Source organism: Anoplopoma fimbria, chromosome 4, assembly GCF_027596085.1.
Source record: "Anoplopoma fimbria isolate UVic2021 breed Golden Eagle Sablefish chromosome 4, Afim_UVic_2022, whole genome shotgun sequence".
NCBI classification, from domain to species: Eukaryota; Metazoa; Chordata; class Actinopteri; order Perciformes; family Anoplopomatidae; genus Anoplopoma; species Anoplopoma fimbria.
In genome coordinates this window covers 21,131,578-21,153,324 of record NC_072452.1, presented here as the reverse complement: position 1 = coordinate 21,153,324, position 21,747 = coordinate 21,131,578, and the positions used below count along the sequence as shown (strand labels likewise).

The following is a 21,747-nucleotide window of genomic DNA, read 5'->3' as shown; positions in this document are numbered from 1 at the left end:
TTTAAATTATTTCTGATTCATATTATGTAAATGTCATATAGAGCTGACCTCATGTTATTTAAGTTTGGTATTTCGCAACAGGCAAGTTCATTCTGCTAAAGTGTACATTGGGGCCTAGTTAACGTTAAGCGTTAGCCATGTCTGTGACTTCATCGCCGTCAAACAGAATCACCTTTGCAAAACCTTTTTTTCTATTTAAGCCATTTTTCTAGCATTGGTTCATATCTTAAACTGTTTGTTTGCAGTGACAGGAGAGGCTAATAGTCTTATTTAATTAGTTTAATTCAACCTTTGAAAAAAATGTTATCAGCAAATTGCGAGTCTATTCGTACCATAGACAACGGTAGCCGGAAATGACGTATTCGATGTCCCACAAGAGGGGAGAGGAAACGGTCACTTCCGGCGACCATGTTTGTTTTTTAAGCTCAAATAAACCATAGTCGGCTCATCAAAGAAACACTATGGGCTGGACTAGTATATTTTTCTTTTACTTTAGTAAAGTTTTTACTTTTAAGGTGAGTCTCTATTGTAGAATCCAGCAATATTGATTTAATGTATGCTTATGAGCATCTCCAACCATTAATCACAGGAAAGAAAGAAATATTATGTTTTAATACCGATTTTAAAATATAAATAAAATGTTCTTACTCTCTGTTCTTTTAACATTTTTTTTCCTTACAAATATAGTTAGTCTCAATGATTGAGCTTTATTGCACTGTTGCACCTCTAGGGGGAGGTCAGGTACAGTTGCCGTGGACACGATTGAATGCAGGTCCAGCAGTAATTATAGAACAGTGAGTTGGTAGAGCCAATTAGCTCAATTACTCACGTCATGCATGCTTGTTAATACCGGCCACTTTTATCCAGCTGTGACAAACATTGACTTAAGATACCGACGGGAAAACCACAAAGTGGAATCCTTGATATGCGTAAGAGCTCATAGCAGGTAGACCACTTAACTGGTTGTAATTACTTACTTACATAAGATCCATTGAATCATGTTTGCCATGCACAGAAGCACTGAATATCTGGAAGAGATAATCACCCCTCAGACCTCTTAATTATTGCTGCCTAAAAATGGCTTTTTGGGTTCAGCGCCAAAAAAAGGGATTAGTTAGAACAAGATGTTAGAGCTGAGACAATAAAAAACACACACCAGACACACGTCACGTTTTTTGCACTCTTTGTTCATACGTTACATTTTTCAGCAACAATTGTTTTTTTTGACATTGATACAGTGCAAATGCACAATAGCACAACAGACACCATTAAGGATACGTAATATTTTCCAAAGTCAATACAGCAGATTTCGACAATTTGCAATGTTTGATTTTTTATTTTATTTTTGTCTTTTGCTAAACATAAATATGTTTGTCCTCCATTTAAGCCTTTGGTGTCTAACAGACACGTTTTTCTTCACTTCAACACAGAGATGTGTGTTTGGAAATCAATGGCAAGTCATTTTCCAAGTGTGGTCGGCAGCTTCTGTGAGGTCATGAAGTGGTGAAGCAGGGCACTGTCAGCATCTGTTTCCCATCATGCCCAGGAGCAGAGTGATCATCCGAGGCAGTCGGTCCAATCAGCTTCATTCATACCTTTCTCGCCTATACGGCCGTACTGGGTACATTTTCAGCCATACTTTAAACCGGTGCTGATGTTAAACATGTCTACTTTGTCTTGATATGCATATTATATTAAGAAAGAGAAAACCTAAGACCTGAGAAAATTATCGCATTTTGCAATGTAAGACACAGAAGATACAGTGCCGTTCACCCCGTCAGTTTAAATCAACCACCACCTCTCACCAGTGTTTCACACTTCTTCTTTTGACAGATTAAAACAAAACAACAAACACTGACAACAAACGGACAAAAACACACTCCGATGGCTCGAGTTAAAGTTGACTCCATCCATCTTCATTTGTACCAGTTCATTTCTTTTTTTTATTTCTTTTTTTAATATCAAGTAAACGTATGTTTGTGGCCGATGGGATATCTTTTTTATATTTTTTGAACTGGTGATTTTGTCCTTTTGTTATATTTTAGGTATTAAAAAAAATTATTTATGATGAAAAAAAAAAGAAAAAAGGGATTTAAAATTTCAGGTGGACAAGTCACGATGGCTCTTATCATGGCGGCGCTGCTTCCTCGGCATCCCTCAACGGTGACGCCGCGTCCACTGAGGCGTTTTAGATCTGCACATTAGTACTAATGCTCAAGCACAAACACCAGCCCTCCTCTTGGCTCCCCCAACCCCACCCCACCCCACCCCACCCCCACTCTAACCTCTGCATCACCCATCTCTCATTCCAAAAACAGTCACCGCTAACAGATTATCTCAAGTCACTGGTCCCAGCTCCTCCTTAACCAACTCCCTTTTTTTCTTCGTTATCTCCCCTCTTCCCATACTCGCGGCATTTTCTTTACTCACTCTTCTTGGTGACGGCCGAGGCCGATAATTTGGGCTTGCCAAAGTAGGCCTCGTAGAAGAACTGGACAAAGAGCACAAAGTAGCTCAGGTACATGAGGGAGGACCACACAATGTTCTGCATGTGGGATGGACACTCCTGGCCCTGCTGCATCCACGAGTACACCAGGTAGTTGACCACGCAGCCCATCAGCATCTGGGTGATCTGGGTCAGCGTGATGAACATGGCGAACTTGCGCGACACCTTGAAGCCGGCCGCCCGCAGCGCGTAGTAAGAGTACATGACGGCGTGGACCAAGTAGTTCATGGTCATGAACCAGCCGCCGCCGGCCACCATGTCTTTGTAGGAGTACCAGGAGTAGAGCAGCACGGTGATGTGGTGGTACCAGTGGAGGAAGATGAGCTTCTGTTTCCTCAGGACGATGAAGAGAGTGTCGCCTGCGGGCACGATAAGAGCAAGTTTGGCTGTTTAGGAGACGGGGGGGAGGTTTGTGGAGAACAGGTATAATAAATCTACGCTTGGTAATGGCTCTAATGGAACAGTAGGATACTATGGGCCTGTTTGTAATGCCTGATGTGTATGTGTTTAGTCAGATTGGGTTACACTACAAATGGCAACAGAGCATTTATAATGAATGGAAGACTGAATTACTGTAATTGCAGTTCATTAACATGCCTTTTCCATTCGGCCATATTAAGTCTTATCTGTCTGAAACACTACTTACTTACTTGGCGGTCTGTTAATTTACTTGGGAAACAGGGTTTATGGGAAACGATATATTACACATGGACACGATGACACAGAAATATATAAAAAAGGTCGCGACTTACCCAGTTCTGGTGCTTTACTGAGTACAAAGGCGTAGGCCCAGAACTTGCTGACGGGCCCGTTGTAAAAGCTCTGGTCACAAACTGACTGTTTCAGCCCTTTGGTCATCAGGATGTACATCATGAAACTCCCAGTACGGATGGCACCAAATATACTACAAGGACAGGCAGACAAAGCAAATATGAGAAATTACTGAGGTGGCAAAATCTGTACCATTCAGTCAAGTAGACAATAAATCATGTCGATGCCATATGTGTCAGCAGCTTTAATAATATGCTAAAATATGCGTTTTCTGTTATTTTTTCCCCCCGATACAGAACTGCACAGAATTTTCTTTGTTGGTTTGAAAACACCATGACTTATTCTTTTTTAAATCATACTCTGAACAATGACTTTAATGTTGCACTCTCTGTACTTGGTGTGTAAGGAGGTGCTTTGGCTCCATAACGTCACATCACCTGCTTCCCTCTGCTGATGGTAGGATCTGATGCACTGGGCATTGTGGATGGAAAAAGCATACTATATATATATAAATATACTATATAGACAAGACAACTGGGAGAGACCTCATATTTCTATAATCGCAAAGTGATTACACATTGAATTTTTACCATCATAAAGTCAAAAATATAAAGAAATGGCTCAAGAAATGTTCGTGAGTGGCATGAATGGCTGAAGTTTTAAGGCACAATCAATGTCATTTAATTAGGACACAAAATGAATAAGCGGTTAGCCTTTATTTGAAATAATTAGGTTTACTCTTTGTGTTTGAAAATGGATGTTTATTTGCTGTTTTTAATAATGTTAGAGCTTTCTCACCTGAATACAGCCAGCGTGAGCGACCATAGCACCAGCGGTTTCCTCAACTCAAACTTCTCCCTCTGTTTCATGACATGGCGTCCGCCGAGGATAAAGGCAACGTAGAGTGCAGCGAAGAGAAACGACTTCTTCCTGTGAACACACACAACAAAAAAAAACAAATATCCAAGATTAACCTTTTATTTCACTTCTCATTTACTTTAACTACACGGCGTAATGTGCCGATTGTGTTTGGTCTTTTTTTTTCCAGCAATGTATCTGCTTAATATTCATACAACCACTGGGCAACAAATGTGAGGAGTCAAATAGATAAAATGGCAGAAATGTGACAAAAATAGCACAAAGCTTATCAGCTTTAACGTTGCTGTACAAACAGCAATTAATTAGTTGGAAATTGACCGTGAACATTGCATTTCTTGGCCCATGATACTACACTTTATGCACATCACAAGATGGTGACATCTAATAAGAAAAGGGGGACTTTTCCTTTATGGACTTCACTACTATGGGGGGTAGTAAGTGTCACATATGCCCAAACCTAAAGTCTCTAACTGCTCCTCTCCCAGCAGAGCCAGTATAATGAGTCCAACACACTGTGTGCACAACACAAGCAATAGCTGTACTGCCTTCACAAGCAATGCCCGGAGTAATGATTTAATGATTCGAGTCCAGCTCCAAGAGCCACTCAACGCTTCGCTTTCAGTTTACAGTTGTTGCTGTTATTCAGTTCCAACTCCCACCGTCCTGTTACGCGTGTTCGCCTTAATTGACTTGTCAGACATCACGGCCGTGCCAAAGTGAAGTGGAGGACTTGTGCTGAAGCACCACCTGGCCCAACCGAATCGAAAGAAAAGCATTTCCCAGCACTCAGCACAATTGACAAAGCGCAGGTGGTCAGACTTGACTGACTGGATGCTGAGTCGGGCCGACAGAGGATCGGGGCACGCTGCCTAAATGTAGAGCAGTTTTTTTTTTTTTTCCAATACTGTTTTGGTCTATTGGAAAGGGAGGAAGAGCAATAGTTTGGAGCAACATTAGCCCCAAAGAAATTAGGGAAAATAAACGCATTATGATGCAAACGTTGCAAGTACCAACGAGTAAGACATCAGACCCGCAGTGGAGCGCTCAGCAGCCAGGGGTAGAGACATGTGTAACTGTGAAAAGAAACATGTGCAGCTACACCCTTGGCAATAATACATAACACTTTCAGGTTTGCTCTCAGAAGAACAGTGCACTGGCACCAGGAATGAGAGGCATTCTGGGAGCTCTGGAGCTTACAGCCATGGGGATGATGAGTTGCATAAAACTAGCCCAGGAGTCAGGTTGTTTTTGTGCTGCTTTTTTTTTTTTTTTTTTTTTTTTAGAGGTTAAATAAAGAGCTTAACATGATCGCAACATTAATCACCAAATTATAAATGTATTACTCAGTGGGAATTCATTATTTCATTTAAAAATCACTGTGTGTGTGTGTGTGTGTGTGTGTGTGTGTGTGTGTGTGTGTGTGTGTGTGTGTGTGTGTGTGTGTGTGTGTGTGTGTGTGTGTGTGTGGTATTCCTCGGGACAGGAACATATTCAAGGTCAACTGTCTTTGTAATGTACAGTGCAGTAGCTCACTGGTATATTGGATCATGTTACAAATGCAAACATTTCTCACAGAACCGTGACATCGCCTGTGAACAGCGATCCATCCCGTTCCGTTCCGCAGCCTCAGCAGAGCACGGCGACGGCAGCACTGGGTTTTTTTTTTTTTTTTGCTGATCAGCTGTGGAGCTAAGCAAGAAAAGAGCAACAAAACAAAAAAAAAAAAAAAAAAAAAAAAAAGAAAAAAAAAGAAAGTGTGCATTTTGCTTAGCACTTCGCACTCAAACTTGATAAATGTGGTTGTGTGTTACGCAGGGAGGGCGCGATGTGTAACAGGAAACCTCTCATTAGTGTTTGGTTTTTATTAGGTCGGTGTCACACAAACATTTATACAACCCCCATGGTGATATTTTTAAGAGGCGAGTTTGTTATGCTTTTGTGGCAGCCATTTAGGAGAATCAGTCATGTTAAGCTGGATACCAAATAGCAGTAATGTTTCCCACTTCCACTTGTCTTTCAGATTCATTTTGAATATGGCCAGCTGTATATTTTAAGAAATGACATGAGTGTATTAACTTACACTCATGTATACTTGTGTATTAACTTTCTTTTTTCCCCCCTCCATCTGAAAATGATGCTCAGAATGTGAAGCTCGCAACTATTGCTATCATAACTCTACCCAAGTTGATTAAGAACAGACAGACAACAAACAAAAAGTAAAAGAACAGTGTCAGCTGTTTAACATAAAAGGGCTTCATTGTTTCGTCAGTATTCCGATGATGAAAGATGCCACTTTTCTGTTCTTGCGGGAAGCCCACAGACCGATTGAGGCCACCTCCACAGAACAAAGGACAAAGCAGTCCAGTCAAAGTCGAAAAAAGGAGCAGCTTTCACAGAATGACAACGGGCTTGGACTGCAGAATGACATCAGTGTTTTCTCAACTGCACATGAAGGTGGGGAGAGCAGAGCGATACACAGAGCTATACGCAGAGCACACAGCGGCCTACACACTGTAGCCAAGCCGGTTTTACTGGAGAGGAGCAACAATCTCAGCATTTCAAAGTTTACTGCTGTCATCGCTGACAGGTCAGATTGATGTACGGCCTAAGGCTTGATCCTGCAGAGTGCTGTTTACGTCTAATGATGATCTGCAAAGCTGTGGCATAGGACATTCATTGGGCAATATGTTTCATTGTGTGTCTAGCAAGTACACACCATGAAGAATTCCTTCTGCAGTTAATTTGCCGATCATTCTTTTTGTAATCAAGTGTCACCTCGTGTGTTTTGACAGAATGAATGGCATATTCTCCCTTCTACGAGTTAAAATGTTAATTAATAAGCATCAAAACAAACGCTTGTTATATTCAATACTCTCAGCCTCAATGTTGCCGGAAAATGGAAATGCACGAGGAAAGTACAAGTATCATAAATCAGTACATGGGTGTCGTACTTGAGCAAATGTATTTAGTTAGTTTCCCCCATTGACTAATTGAGTGAGAAGTGACATGAATGTAGCTAATCCTAGCTAGTTTAGCAGACATTACATGTCAGGAAGGTGGCTTTTTACAGTATGTGACATTATTTATGGTGCGTTGTACCGTAACCGGCAATTTATTTGATCAGGCAGCCGGTAATCACTCATGACAAACCTTTCACATGCTATGGACGACCATTCTCGCATAACTCACTTTAGCCGGAACAAATTAGGTGCTGCACGCCGACAGGCTAGGAGTTTGAAGAAATGTGTTATTGTCATTTGTGTGGGTTGTTTTTTTTGTGCTTAACCAAAAGTTACATAGAGTCACTTTAAGTTATTTATCAAGTTATGATATTCAGACATAAGATGTGCTTGCTTTTGGCATATATAACAACATTACAATTGCTCCAGCTATCATAACCTCAGCCACTTTTGTGAACTTTACCTAAAGTAAAAAAAAATGTCTTACAATACAGACCCTTTTGAACTATACCAGTTTATAAAAAGTGTTGTATAAGCTGACCAAGTCTGGTATTCTTGTTATTATTTTTGGAAGATCATGTACCCTCATCATGTCTTTGTTTCTCATGTCTTATCTATGTGATTCTGTATGTAAGCCAAAACAGAGACAGGAACAAAAGATGATATCAATATTAAAACATTGTTTCAACCTGTTGCTCTTTATGATCCAGCCAGAGCACAAAGATATGGAGGGGTTTCGTTGTCTTACTCTCGGTGTTTTATCATCATCATGTACAAGTACACTAAGCCAAAAGGTTAAGACGAGCAAGGCCTACCATGTTATGTTTAGAAGATGGATTACGGCGTCAGAAAGTAAAAAAAAAAAAAAGAAAGGGTAAAGAAACCCAAGGGCATGGTCAAAGCTGACAAGTTGGTAGAGGGTGTTGGGGGGAGCTGCTGTTGTCTTTGCAAAATGCCAGCTGCAGCCAAGCTACGTCTACAGTCACGGGAATCTATTTGAGACATCAGTGTGAATTCACATCATCCCTTCATGCTCCAAGGATCCTCTACAGCGCTACTCCTGACCTTCACTATTCAGATTAACACCAGACATTACACTTTCAAAGTAGCTTTTGTCCTACTTGAAACAAGATGAACTTTCCAAAATGAAAGCCAAAAGGCAGGTGATACATTTTTCCTTAATGATCCAAGGGCCAAAAGATCTATTAGAACTGCTTTGACAATCCAAAAATGACATGAAGTCACAGTCATAGGATCTGTAACTTATAATGAAGATTTTTTGAAAGACGTTGGATCTGCAGACAAGCTCTGGTAATAACTCTGTAGCTGGGATTTACAGTGTGTATTTAGAGAGTCGGAGGCTCAGAAACAACACTTCTTTCAGTTCACTGAGCAAATAATGTCCACAACACAACCCAGCAACTAATATAGAAGCAAGAACTTGAGATGAAATAACAAGCTCCTATAAGGATTTCGAGTTGTGTCAAAAGATGGACGAAGCCCATAAAATATTGTATAAATGAGCACTTTCAATCACCCAATAATTGCAAAAAAAATAAGTGCTAACCACCACTTCTGAACCTGACTTCTATCTCAACAGGGCAATAAATTAGATGTGTTTGGCGAGAGGCTCAACTCGGCTGTTTGTCAATGTGGGCCGAGGCAGCACAAATGGAAAAAGTGCAAAATCGGAGCTCTTTTTTGGAGAGGATCAGCATGGAGCAGTGACAGAATCAGCAGAGATTTCCTGCTGGCTCAAGGTCAGAAACTATCGAGTTTTCCTCAAAATAACAGAAGGCAGCAGTGGCTTCATTTTAGAAAAAGTAGATGTCCCAGATCCACTGCATAAGTTCTACGTGTTAGAAGTGTTTACATGAATATGGTCTTTTGCAGCCAAAGTTTGATATACTGTAATAGATTTAGAAATGTTATATTTCTGTTGCTACAGAAGATACAGCGTCAAAACATAACAAATATACCGTTTGTTACGGTTTGGTCACAAATCAGATATTCCTTATTTTGATTAAAAAGAACGTAATGAGTAAAATGTTAGATAACAACCACTGTCTGAAAAGACCACGATCACTATATGTAACCAGGAAAATGGAATGCTCCTGTCCTGAAACCCAGGAATGGAGTTGACATTCTTGTACTTCCAGCTCCCTCTTCTTTTTTTTGAATGGAATCTTTGGTTCGATGCCTTAAATAAAGTCTGTGGTTAGTACAAGCTGAGGTGATTTAACATTTTGTTCTACGACATAAGACATGTTAGTTAATACCAAACTCGTGGCTTTGAAGGTTTTTAATGTGTTTAAAAGGCGAACACTAACTAGTGTTTAAATGAGACTACAAAACATCATCACGCCAATCACCAGTCTGTCTTAATCTTAGTGGCGGTTACCTGAAGTCATGCGACCATGGTGTAGTTCATTTATAGCTTAAAGTTAGCTTTAAACCATAGAAAAATCCCATTGGCTTGTTGTCAAGGGAACTAGTGAGATGCTGACTTTGCTGTTGGCCTACAAATATATATATATCATCCCTGCTGCACTCCGTATGCAAGTAGAATCTAGGTTTCAGAAAATCTAGGTGGGTATGCCATCTCTTACTCCCATGTGTGACTGTTATCACAGGGTGAGATGCTGGGTGAGACGCTGGGCCTGGGCCCAGTTTGATCTGGAGCCAAAGAATTCTGAAAATCTGAGATACCCAAAAAAAGATGTTTATATATGAAGAACATTAAGTTACAAAGCCGACAAAGCAAGGATCCGTGTTAATACGAGATTCCACTTAACATACAAGAGATATGTAGACAACTGCCACTGAGAAAAGGCATCATATCACATACACCATTTATAAACAAGCCGGCATAGACATCTACTTAAAGTACTGTATCAGTTCATCACAATACGGGTGTGTGCTCTTTACTTGTGGTTGTAGTTGGTCTCCTGCCTATATAGTACAGTTCGTAATATAATAATAGGGATGTCGGCGGTGCAGCCCCTCCCCTCCCCCACTCACAGTGCTGTACAAAGCTGCTGGATAACCTGCTGTGAAACTTGGATCTGTATTAGCTGTTCCAGGAGATTTCACCCGTTACGTAATCCTGAGTTTGCTGTCCGAGGGTGAGTCTGCAGGCCTGTGCGTCTGAGCCGGTGTCCAACTGCCTTACCAAAGTGTGTGTGTGTGTGTGTGTGTGCAGTGTCACACGAGCGTATGCAAATGTATGCACAACAAAAAGTGTGTGTGTATTTATGTGTGTCTAAAAACACGACGTCACTCGGGTCAGTTCGGGGGACTGTAACTCCTTTGTAAGTTCATTTTCACTGTTGTCTGGAGAGAGGAAAGGCAATCAGAGTTGCTGTGCCAACGTGTAGGATGAGCAGCGGACCACTAAATAAGGCCGAGAGGTGCTGGAAGTAAGACCTGGCTGTCGCAGAATAATAATGTCTTCCAGGAAGCAGCCTCTTATAATCCAGTTAGTAGCACACCCACCAGACCCAGTTACTGCATGCAATTTCTAGAGGGAACTTAAAATAACCAGGCTTGCGAGATGCTATCACGTGTTGGTTTAGTTCATTCTGCATCTGGTCGCCCACACGGAAAGAGAATTTACACATTTAAGGCACAGAAGAGTTCTTTAGTTGAGTGGTAATTATATCAGCTTGTTATGCGCTTAAGAACACCTTGAGTCATGCTTATTTAAAGAAGCAACACAAATGGCTTGTAGGACGCTTGCACCTTGATGGCACCTCTATACTGTCCACTTATTGTATAACATAAATAAATAAAGCCTAGAAAGGCAGTGGCTTCTTTTCACAGTGATGGAAGCTCCCTCAATCTACAAGGCTCCGGATCAAACTGTCCAACCAAACATGTCATCTCAGACAAAATGGTACACCGCCGACCACTGGTGGTGATGAAGACCAATCGTGTGCTCGACCAGCACCTGATAATGGCACGCATGTACACGGTCAAGCACAAGGCTGACTAAGTACGATTTCCTGGAAATGCAAGGGGGCAGTAATGCAATTATGTGATGTATGCTAGGAATGCTATTCCACTAATTGAAAATTGATGGAAACAAAGTGCCAAGAAATGATGCATGGTCAGCTAAGGCGTGGAGGAGGAAGACTTGTATCCAATGGAAACGTTGCAGTTTGCATAGGATATAAAATACTGTGCAACCTCTTTTTCCTCTCTTTGTATGCAGCTTTTCCTTGACAGCCTGATTAAATCTGAAAGTGAAACCGGACCTAATGACACTCCAGGCAGAACTTTCATTCTTGAGGAGCCAGCCCGCATCTTCATCTCAGTGAACCGGCCGTGAGAAGGAGAGCAGCCTAGCAAGCGTCAGGCCTGCGGTGGACTCTGTGAACGCGGTCAGAAACGATCAGCGTCAGCACGCGTCGCTCTCATTAACGTGGCAGCACGCAGAGAGGAAAGACCTTGTGAATGGAACTGCACGACCATCGACAGGAACCTTCGAGAACTGCACGGGGAAACAAAAAATAATAAAACAGCGTTGTTTGCTTTCATTTGATTTAGCACATAATGAAAAATGTCATTGGTCATTTGGATTGTAAGCTTTGCATTAAACCCCGGTTTGACCTGACAAATCATTTCTTCAATAAACATTTTGAATTGGCTCCGAATTAACTATAACCACCTTTACCACATTGTTAACACTGTGGCTTTGTATTATAAACCCTTTGATAGATGCCCAGCAGTAATGCTGCCAACTAGAAATGCATTATTACATTATTTCTGTGTGTAAAAACCATAAAAACATTATGGAGAAAATCACCAACTCATTCTTCAGATATTAAAACAGCTCCAATTACAAAAAGACTCGACTGAATCTTTAACAAGAGAAGGAAGGAAACCCACTGACCACTGAAATGATACCCCGATGCCAAATGTAAGGCGGGTGTATATTTACTGGTCTCATCAATCCAACAGCCGGGCTCCAGTGCTCTGGAACAATAGGATGGACAGCTCTTGGACTGGATAAGCAACATGAGACTTGTCAGGAAGAGGCTTACTGTATCTCCTCATCTCATCAAGAACCAATCGGAACCTGAACTTCGAAATGAGCTGTGATACTTGTGACCAACGTTGCTATACATCCCTCAGCAGAATCATATAAACCGTGGTAATAGACATCAACGTGGAGGATACAGAGAACAGACCACAACAAGGATCTCACTGTTCATTCTCACTGCAGCATTTTCTTCATCTCAGGCTCTGCATCCATTATTATCAGTCCAGGGCAAATACATCAGAGACCCTTTTGCTTTTTCAAAAGCAGAGAATGCAGATTCAAAGCAACCTGCATGGTAATGGGGAAAGGATGACGTCTGTGTGAGCCCAGAGTGAGTCAGCAGGTTGAAGATGTGTATGTAACAGACGGTAACAGCTCTGTTTTGGATGCTAACGCCACGCTGCAAACATAATCCTGATACATAACAGCAGATTTTACCATCATGAATCAGAATCACAACAAATGCATTACTATAAAGGGAAAATACTTAATCCCAAACTGCATCTACATAATGCAAAAGCTCACACTGATCAACATACAAAATCATAAATACTATATTACATAAACGTCTGATATTGGATCATTTTAATTTGATAATTTTCAATTTTTTTCACCACTCAAACACTGAGCCATCAGCCTGTTAAACGATATGCTTTCAATTATATATATTATATGCTGCTCAAGCAGTTGAGCTTTTGATACCAGATGTTTTATCTCTAATGGCTACAGTCCAAATATTATCAAAGAATATGTCTGGGAAAATGCCCACTGCACTATATTTCACCAGTTTATTTCAATAATGACATACAGCAACGTTTATAGTTTAATTTAAGATCACATATTTAAAATTACACTGTAGTATATCATTGAAAATTAAACCACTTTGAAAATGCAGTTCCTACTAATGAACTGTGACACAAGTAAAAGCATGCAGTCCAATAGATTTGGACAGAAAATGTGTACTGGCTAAATGACATCACTAGATTCAAAAAAAAAAAAAAAAAAAAAATGTTATTGTAAAAAGTGAAATGCCAAGTTAATATCACCCAGCTGATATGCCAGGTTCACTCCAAAATGTACCGGACTTCTCTTTGCACTTTCTCAGGTCCCAGGTGTTAAGTGAAGCTGCTGACAATCCTGATAATAGGAAAGCATTGACGATAGCAATATCTGATGTCCATTTTTTGCAGAAGCGACCGTGTTATTGGGTCTACGCTATCACATTTCCAGCACGTCTATTACAATTGCTGATGACTTTGAGTTGGCTGCCCATATTCCCCCTACCATGTCGTTTGTGCAGCAAATTCAAAAAAGGTTTGCACTACATGCATGTCTTTCAAATCCACATCCAATCCATCGTCCTGCTCCTACACTACCTGAAGTGTCTCTGGTACTTTCATGATGCTGGTTATAGGAGGTAAAGAGGATGGCGCTCATGTTGTTGCTAAACAATGACATCTAGGTCCATGTCCACTCCTTCCTCTTCCTCTTCTTCTGACAACTGGCTGCTTAATCATCCTTACTTCACAATGCTGAGCTTTCTGCTGCCAGTTTCCAGGGAACACATCGGATCAATGTACCAGTCTCCATTCATCCCTGCAGAACAATGATGCACAGTGTGTGTGTATATATATATATATATTCATAGTGTCTTAAGATGTCTCACCGTTCCTGTTTTGAAAGGCATGCTTTACATAACTTAGCTAAGGACTTAGCCTGAACAGAAAACAAACATCTCACTTTGCATGTATGTATTTGCATGTATGTATGTATGTATGTATGTATGTATGTATGCATGTATGTATGTATGTATGTATGTATGTATGTATGTATGTATGTATGTATGTATGTATGTATGTATGTATGTATGTATGTATGCATCAGCCCTAATGGTGATGAAAAGTGACAGCACCCATCAACAGAATAATAAGAGATGGACTTCTTCCAAACGAAGCTAAATGATTTCCTGCTCATTAAAAAAAGAGAAAAGATGTTTTTCTTCAATATCTGTTTGAGCGTAGCAAGAGTAGCAGTCTGCAGCTAAATTCAGCTAGCTACCATCTGGCTCTGATACTAATGAGAAAATGGATAATCTACCCAAATCAGCCACTAGTTGGCTTGTGTTATCACCAGGTCCGAACACCGTATCATTCCATCAACACTATGAGATAAGCATGTACCTGTAACAGGCGCACTGCAAAGAATATAATGCAGTGTAAAGCAAATTGAGTCCAAACTGTCACATTAAGTTAAAACTGCTGGACAGAAAGAGGAAACTAGTCGTCAACATCACTTCTCCTGAACACCAACAGTCTAGTGCATCCGATTGTATGCTGATTCTCTCACTCTTTTAAGTGCACAAATAATGCTTCTCCCTTTTTTAACTGATTTCATGACCAACTTGAAACAACTACAGAAGCAATGGCTGCATTAAATGGAATGCAATATTGAAACTATATATATATATATATATATATATATATATATATATATATATATATATATATCTTACCTTTGAGGTCTGCATAGTTTTCTTGATCATCATTTATCAAGAGAGATCCTCAGCTCCGTCTCCGTAGCGACAAATTAGGTTTTTGTGCTTCAGATAAATCCTGCAACCGTCTGCATATCTGTCTCTTTTTTTTTTTTTTTTTTCTTTTTAAAATCAGATCTAAGGAGACGTTAATTGTTCACTTTCAATACTGAATTTGTCGAAACTGGTTCAGACTTAAAAAATCATGTTGCAATGCTGGCCACACCCAAAACAGTGATGTCATAGCAGTCAAAAGGTAAGACACCTGAATGCAGTGCAACAGTAGTTTAGACCTACTGAACTGTGACCCGCATCAGTGCACTTGTATGGTGTTTACATTTTGATGGACAAGAATTTACACTCAATTGGAAATATCAATAAAATAGTATGTTGCCATTTATTACAAACAACTTTTTACGGCAGCCTCAATCTGCTGAAAATAGGCTTATTTTTATTTTACTTTTCTTGATCAAAATACATAACAAAAGTTGAGCCAGAACTTGGAATTCATGGACAGAGTCTGAGACAATTACATATGAACACACAACCCTTTGTCTGCCGAAAACTAATCTAACTGGAATTTTGACTTGGCTTAGTTGATGTTATTTCCAGACGGTAGTAGATGTTTGATGAAGGTGCCTTGCCCCAGGCTAAATAAAAAAAACAAATGTGTGTTGTGCAAGTCTGTGATTTGAGTCACTGAATGGTGAAAAAGCTTTGCAGTTGGTTTGCAAGTGAACTAACCGTCATAAAACAGCTTCCTGTTTTTCTATGTACCCATGACGCTTGCCTTCAAACTAGCTCACTCTTTTCTTTCTCCGTCTCACCCTTAAGACATAAAAACACGCCACATCTAGTCAGTCTCTCCCTGAACATTCAGAATGTAATAAACAACCCATCAAATCCCATTTTCTGCAGCTGTTGCCTCTTTCAGCCATGTGCACTGGGGGCCCAGTCTGACATCCTCCACCAAAAGGAGCAGTGCAGAAGAGTCAGCACAGATCAGCTGCAACGTGATTGGCTAGCGCTCTGTCAGCCGACATCAGAAGATTAACGCTATTGGTCGGTTGTCAGTACCAGGGTATGGACAGCTCCTACACACTGCTCCCATGCTTCCACTCTCTCTCTCTCTCTCTCTCTCTCTCTCTCACACACACACACCAACACAGATTTCATTTCAATGAATAAGAACAAAACTCTTCTAAAACTGTCTGCAAGGACTAAACTTAAATCCAAATGTATGTGAATATTGAATGTGTATGTGTGACTCTTTTTAGCAGATGATAGAAGAAGCCAGATGAATGCCTGCTGCTCACCGTGTGCAGCTTTCCACAAACCCAGTGCCACTGAATGCCTAATGAAGCCTATGCAAACTTAACGCATGACTCATTTTTGTTTGGCTTACGACCGTTTCTTGGCTCAACCTGGCACCGACTAGGACAATAATGACCCTTCAGCGAGTTCATGCGAAGGACGGTTGGAATGGACCAGCACATGACCTACATATGAAAATTCATCGATGCGAGCGAACCAGGAAGCGATATTTACTTAAATCCAAGGAGCCACGTTGCGTGGGCGATTCTGCCCTCGGCAAACATGTACAAGAAATAGTTTCATTTTAAGTCACAGTCCTCAGTCATTACAAGGTTTCATGAAATAGGCTGCAAGCTACTTTGTTAGTATATTTAAATCAGTCATAACTTTTTCAGTGTTCTCTGTTCCTTCTTTTACCGGAAAACCACTTTCATTTCTTAACCAGGTCTATGAATAGATCTGATGATTGATGGGAGAATTGCCAACATTTTTTAAGTTTTTGGTTAACTGTTTCAGTTTCTGTTTATCTAAGTTTCATTACAAAGAAAATATCTTTAGGTTCTGGACTCCTGGTTGGGGAAATAAAGCGCCCGGGAGCTTGTGATGGCCCTTATTCTCTTATATCCTGATATATTATTCATAGTCTAACAAGATGGATCGATAATGAAAAACAAGTGTTGGTTTCAGGCCTTCACAGTTTTCTCTCATGCAGAGCTGAAATTAAATTGCTCAGAATAGATGGTGATCTCACAATAACATGCAGCAACTTCTCATTTTTCCTCTCTATTTTTATTCCTGTTCTATTTTGTTTTATTTTGTTGTATAGTATGTGTATTTATTGTCTGTGTAGTTGTATAGTATGTGTATTTATTGTCTGTGTAGTTGTATAGTATGTGTATTTATTGTCTGTGTCTGTGTAGTTGAGCTGCTGCAACACTTGAATTTCAATAAAGGAATATAATATAATAATTATTTGATCTGTAGTCTTTAATATATCTTTAATATATCTTTAATATATATAACTTGATATTAATCTTTTGTTTTTTGCAAACTGATGGTTACTGTATATATATATATATATATATATATATATATATATATATATATATATATATAGTTGAGCTGCTGCAACACTTGAATTTCAATAAAGGAATATAATATAATAATTATTTGATCTGTAGTCTTTAATATATCTTTAATATATCTTTAATATATATATTAATCTTTTGTTTTTTGCAAACTGATGGTTACTGTATATACATATATATACATATATAGTTGAGCTGCTGCAACACTTGAATTTAATGACTACAGATCAAATAAAGGAATATAATATAATAATTATTTGATCTGTAGTCTTTACACATATATATATATATATATATACACACACAGTAACCATCAGTTTGCAAAAAAACAAAGTATTAATATCAACTCTGAAGCACAGAGAGCTGGCTTTGAGAGGGATCGGCTCAGGCTGCTGTAGTATCGCGGTAACTCGTGCACGGAGAAGGTAAATCTCGGGAAATCAAGAACAAAAATCCTGTGAAGAATCCAATTAAGGCCTGCGCGAGCTCACGCATTCTGCAGCGAGGCGCCGTCTCGAGCCGCTCGCGTGCAGCCTTACCAGTTGTCCTGCATCCATCGGAGGGCCTCGTCCTCGTTGAACTGCCTCTCGAACTCGTACTCTTGCAGGGCTAGAACCGACATCCTCGCGTTTCTGGTCTCTCGCTCTTAGTCTGCTTCCTCGCGACCCTCGTCTCGCATCGCTCGCGCTGCTGTCTGAACCTTTTTGGGGTGTTTGCGCGCGAGCAGCTCTCCGGTCGCGAACACCTTCCTCTCTCTCGAGCGGCGGGGAGCGAGCCGACGCCCTCCTCCTGCGGGAGGGGACTCCGGGTCCTAGCGCCGCCGGGTTTTTTTTTTTTTTTTTTTTTTTTTTTTTTTTTCTACTCTGATATAAGATAAGATTATTATTATTATATTCCTTTATTTATTGAAATTCAAGTGTTGCAGCAGCTCACACAGACAATAAATACACATACTATACAACTACACAGACAATAAATACACATACTATACAACTACACAGACAATAAATACACATACTATAGGCTACAACTACACATACACTATTTTAACTTTTTTAACTATTATTGCACAGTGTAATGTGTAATGTATTACACAGGTTTTTATTGTCATGTTTTTTGGGTTGTTTTTTTCTACTCAGTTTTTGAGAAATAAATGCAACACATTGTAGTCAATTTTATATGATCCATTCATTCAAAAAGCATTTGATTTAAATATGTGTTAAGATAAGATAAGATAAGATAATCCTTTATTAGTCCCGACACGGGGAAATTTAGGCTTACAGCAGCATAGAGTAAAGTGCATACAAGAGACATAGCAGAAGAAGACAAGATAAAAAATAGAAAATAAAATAAAACAAGTATTTATTATTATTATATTCCTTTATTGATCCCCATGGGGAAATTAGTGTTGCAGCAGCTCAACTACACAGACACAGAGAATAAATACACATACTATACAACTACACAGACAAATAAATACACATACTATACAACTACACAGACAATAAATACACATACTATACAACTACACAGACAATAAATACACATACTATACAACTACACAGACAATAAATACACATACTATACAACTACACAGACAATAAATACACATACTATACAAAGATAAGATAATCCTTTATTACATTTTAAAATTAATTTTCCTCTGACATAATAGTGGCTTTGAGAATATGTTGAGTGCAAATTGATTAATTAATAATAAATAATAAAAAAAAAGTCAAAAGTTTGGACACACCTTCTCATTCAATGTTTTTTCTTTATTTTTATTATTATTATTATATTCCTTGTTTTAGATTTTAGATTCTTCAAAGTAGTTGAATGAGAAGGTGTGTCCAAACTTTTGACTGGTAATATATATATATAATATTATTAATTAAAATATATTTTGTATGACAACAGGACATACTATAGATGCAGTATACAAATAGAGCAATAACAAAAGTCACATTAGTCACAAATATTATTAAATATACATTCAAGCATTTTTGTTTGTTATTTGCAATATTCATAGTACAGTACCAGTCAAAAGTTTGGACACACCTTCTCATTCAATGTTTTTTCTTTATTTTAAAAAAAAATTCTACATTATTATTATATTCCTTTTATTGATCCCCATGGGGGGAAATTCGGGAGTTGCAGCAGCTCAACTACAGAAACAGATAATAAATACAACATATTATACAATAAAAATAAAATAGAATAATAACTAAAATGTACAGTATATCCACATGGGGGGGGGGCTGGTCAGCATGATGACAGACATTGTAGATTAATATTGAAGACATCCAAACTATGAAGGAACACATATGGAATTGTGTGGTAAACAAACAAATGCTCAACAAACCAGAATATGTTTTATATTTTAGATTCTTCAAAGTAGTTGAATGAGAAGGTGTGTCCAAACTTTTGACTGGTAATATATATATATAATATTATTAATTAAAATATATTTTGTATGACAACAGGACATACTATAGATGCAGTATACAAATAGGGCAATAACAAAAGAGCCAGGTTTATGTCACATTAGTCACAAATATTATTAAATATACATTCAAGCCTTTTTGTTTGTTATTTGCAATATTCATAGTACAGTACCAGTCAAAAGTTTGGACACACCTTCTCATTCAATGGTTTTTCTTTATTTTTATTTTTATTTTTTTCTACATTGTAGATTAATATTGAAGACATCCAAACTATGAAGGAACACATTATGGAATTGTGTGGTAAACAAACAAATGCTCAACAAACCAGAATATGTTTTATATTTTGCATTTGATTTAAATATGTGTTAAGATAAGATAAGATAAGATAAGATAATCCTTTATTAGTCCCGCAGCGGGGAAATTTGCAGGCTTACAGCAGCATAGAGGATAGTGCACACAAGAGACATAGTAGAAGAAGACAAGATAAAAAAAATATATATATATATTAGTATTATAAATAAGCAATAAAAAAAAACAGTAGAAAAAAACAACAATAACTGAAATATTATATTTACAGACAGAAAAAAAACCCAACTATTTTAACTTTTTTAACTATTATTGCACAGTGTAATGTGTAATGTATTGCACAGGTTTTTATTGTCATGTTTGTTTTTTTTTCTACTCAGTTTTTGAGAAATAAATGCACACATTGTAGTCAATTTTATATGATCCATTCATTCAAAAAGCATTTGATTTAAATATGGGATATGATAAGATAAGATAAGAGATAAGATAAGATAAGATAATCCTTTATTAGTCCCGCAGCGGGGAAATTTGCAGGTTTACAGCAGCATAGAGGATAGTGCACACAAGAGACATAGCAAAGAAAGACAAGATAAAAGTAAAAAAATGAAAAATAAAAATAAAAGAAAAAACAAGTATTATAAATAAGCAACAAAAACAGTAGAAAAACACAACAACTGAAATATAATATTTACAGGCAGAAAAAAACTATTTTAACTATTATTGCACATAAATGCACACATTGTAGTCAATTTTATATGATCCATTCATTCAAAAAGCATTTGATTTAAATATGTGTTAAGATAATCCTTTATTAGTCCCGCAGCGGGGAAATTTGCAGGCTTACAGCAGCATAGAGTAAAGTGCACACAAGAGACATAGTAGAAGAAGACAAGATAAAAAAATAAAAAATGAAACAAGTATTATAAATAAGCAATAAAAAAAAAAAACAGACAGAAAAAACCCCCAACTATTTTAACTGTTTTAACTATTATTGCACAGTGTAATGTGTAATGTATTGCACAGGTTTTTAGTGTCATGTGGTCTGCTGGGAGCAGAGTTGGTTGTGCAACCTGACAGCAGCAGGAATGAAGGACCTGCGGTACCTCTCCTTCACACACCGGGCCATAATAGTGGCTTTGAGAATATGTTGAGTGCAAATTGATTAATTAATAATTAATATACAGTACCAGTCAAAAGTTTGGACACACCTTCTCATTCAATGTTTTTTTCTTTATTTTTATTTTTTTCTACATTATTATTATATTCCTTTATTGATCCACATGGGGGGAAATTCGGGGGTTGCAGCAGCTCAACTACAGAAACAGATAATAAATACAACATAGTATACAATAAAAATAAAATAGATTAAAAAATAAAAATGTACAGTGTATCCACATGGGGGGGGGGGGGCTGGTCAGCATGATGACAGACATTGTAGATTAATATTGAAGACATCCCAACTATGAAGGAACACATATGGAATTATGTGGTAAACAAACAAATGCTCAATAAACCAGAATATGTTTTAGATTTTAGATTCTTCAAAGTAGTTGAATGAGAAGGTGTGTCCAAACTTTTGACTGGTACTGTATAATAGAATAATTTATAACAAAACACAAATTAAAATTATTTACAGATAATTTGACAATAACATTACATCAGTCAGTTCAGTTTTGTAATGTTCAGTGAGGCCTTTTCAGCTCATTTCCTTTCAAAACAATCAGGAAATCAATCTAGGGCTGCACCTAATGTTTATTTCCCTTGAATCATCTTATAAATCTCTAAAATGTCAGACAGTTGTGAAAATCATTCATCTTTTTTTTCTAAAAGCCCAATATGACATCATAGATTTGCTTGTTGAAATAAAAAAATATATCAATATAGTTTCCAGTTCCCTCTCAC

At 38.2% G+C, this 21,747-nt stretch overlaps 1 protein-coding gene across 1 annotated transcript; it reads right to left on the bottom strand.

Annotated features, from left to right (window-relative positions):
* Positions 1-1,166: 1,166 nt before the first annotated feature.
* Positions 1,167-17,831, bottom strand: elovl6 (ELOVL fatty acid elongase 6). The gene is made up of 4 exons (XM_054597471.1): positions 17,635-17,831; positions 4,076-4,207; positions 3,259-3,410; positions 1,167-2,865 (listed from the first exon to the last, which is right to left on the bottom strand). Exons 1-4 carry the CDS (start codon positions 17,715-17,717, stop codon positions 2,423-2,425), a joined length of 810 nt encoding a protein of 269 aa, XP_054453446.1. The 5' UTR covers positions 17,718-17,831; the 3' UTR covers positions 1,167-2,422.
* Between the last annotated feature and the right edge of the window lie 3,916 nt (positions 17,832-21,747).

Excerpts from the sequence above, each read along its gene's own strand:
- elovl6 (XM_054597471.1), bottom strand. The coding sequence starts at position 17,717 with ATGTCGGTTCTAGCCCTGCAAGAGTACGAGTTCGAGAGGCAGTTCAAC. Across the intron at positions 4,208-17,634 it reads CGATGGATGCAGGACAACTG|GAAGAAGTCGTTTCTCTTCG; the intron begins GTAAGGCTGCAC and ends GTGTGTTCACAG. Across the intron at positions 2,866-3,258 it reads CAGTAAAGCACCAGAACTGG|GCGACACTCTCTTCATCGTC; the intron begins GTAAGTCGCGAC and ends TCGTGCCCGCAG.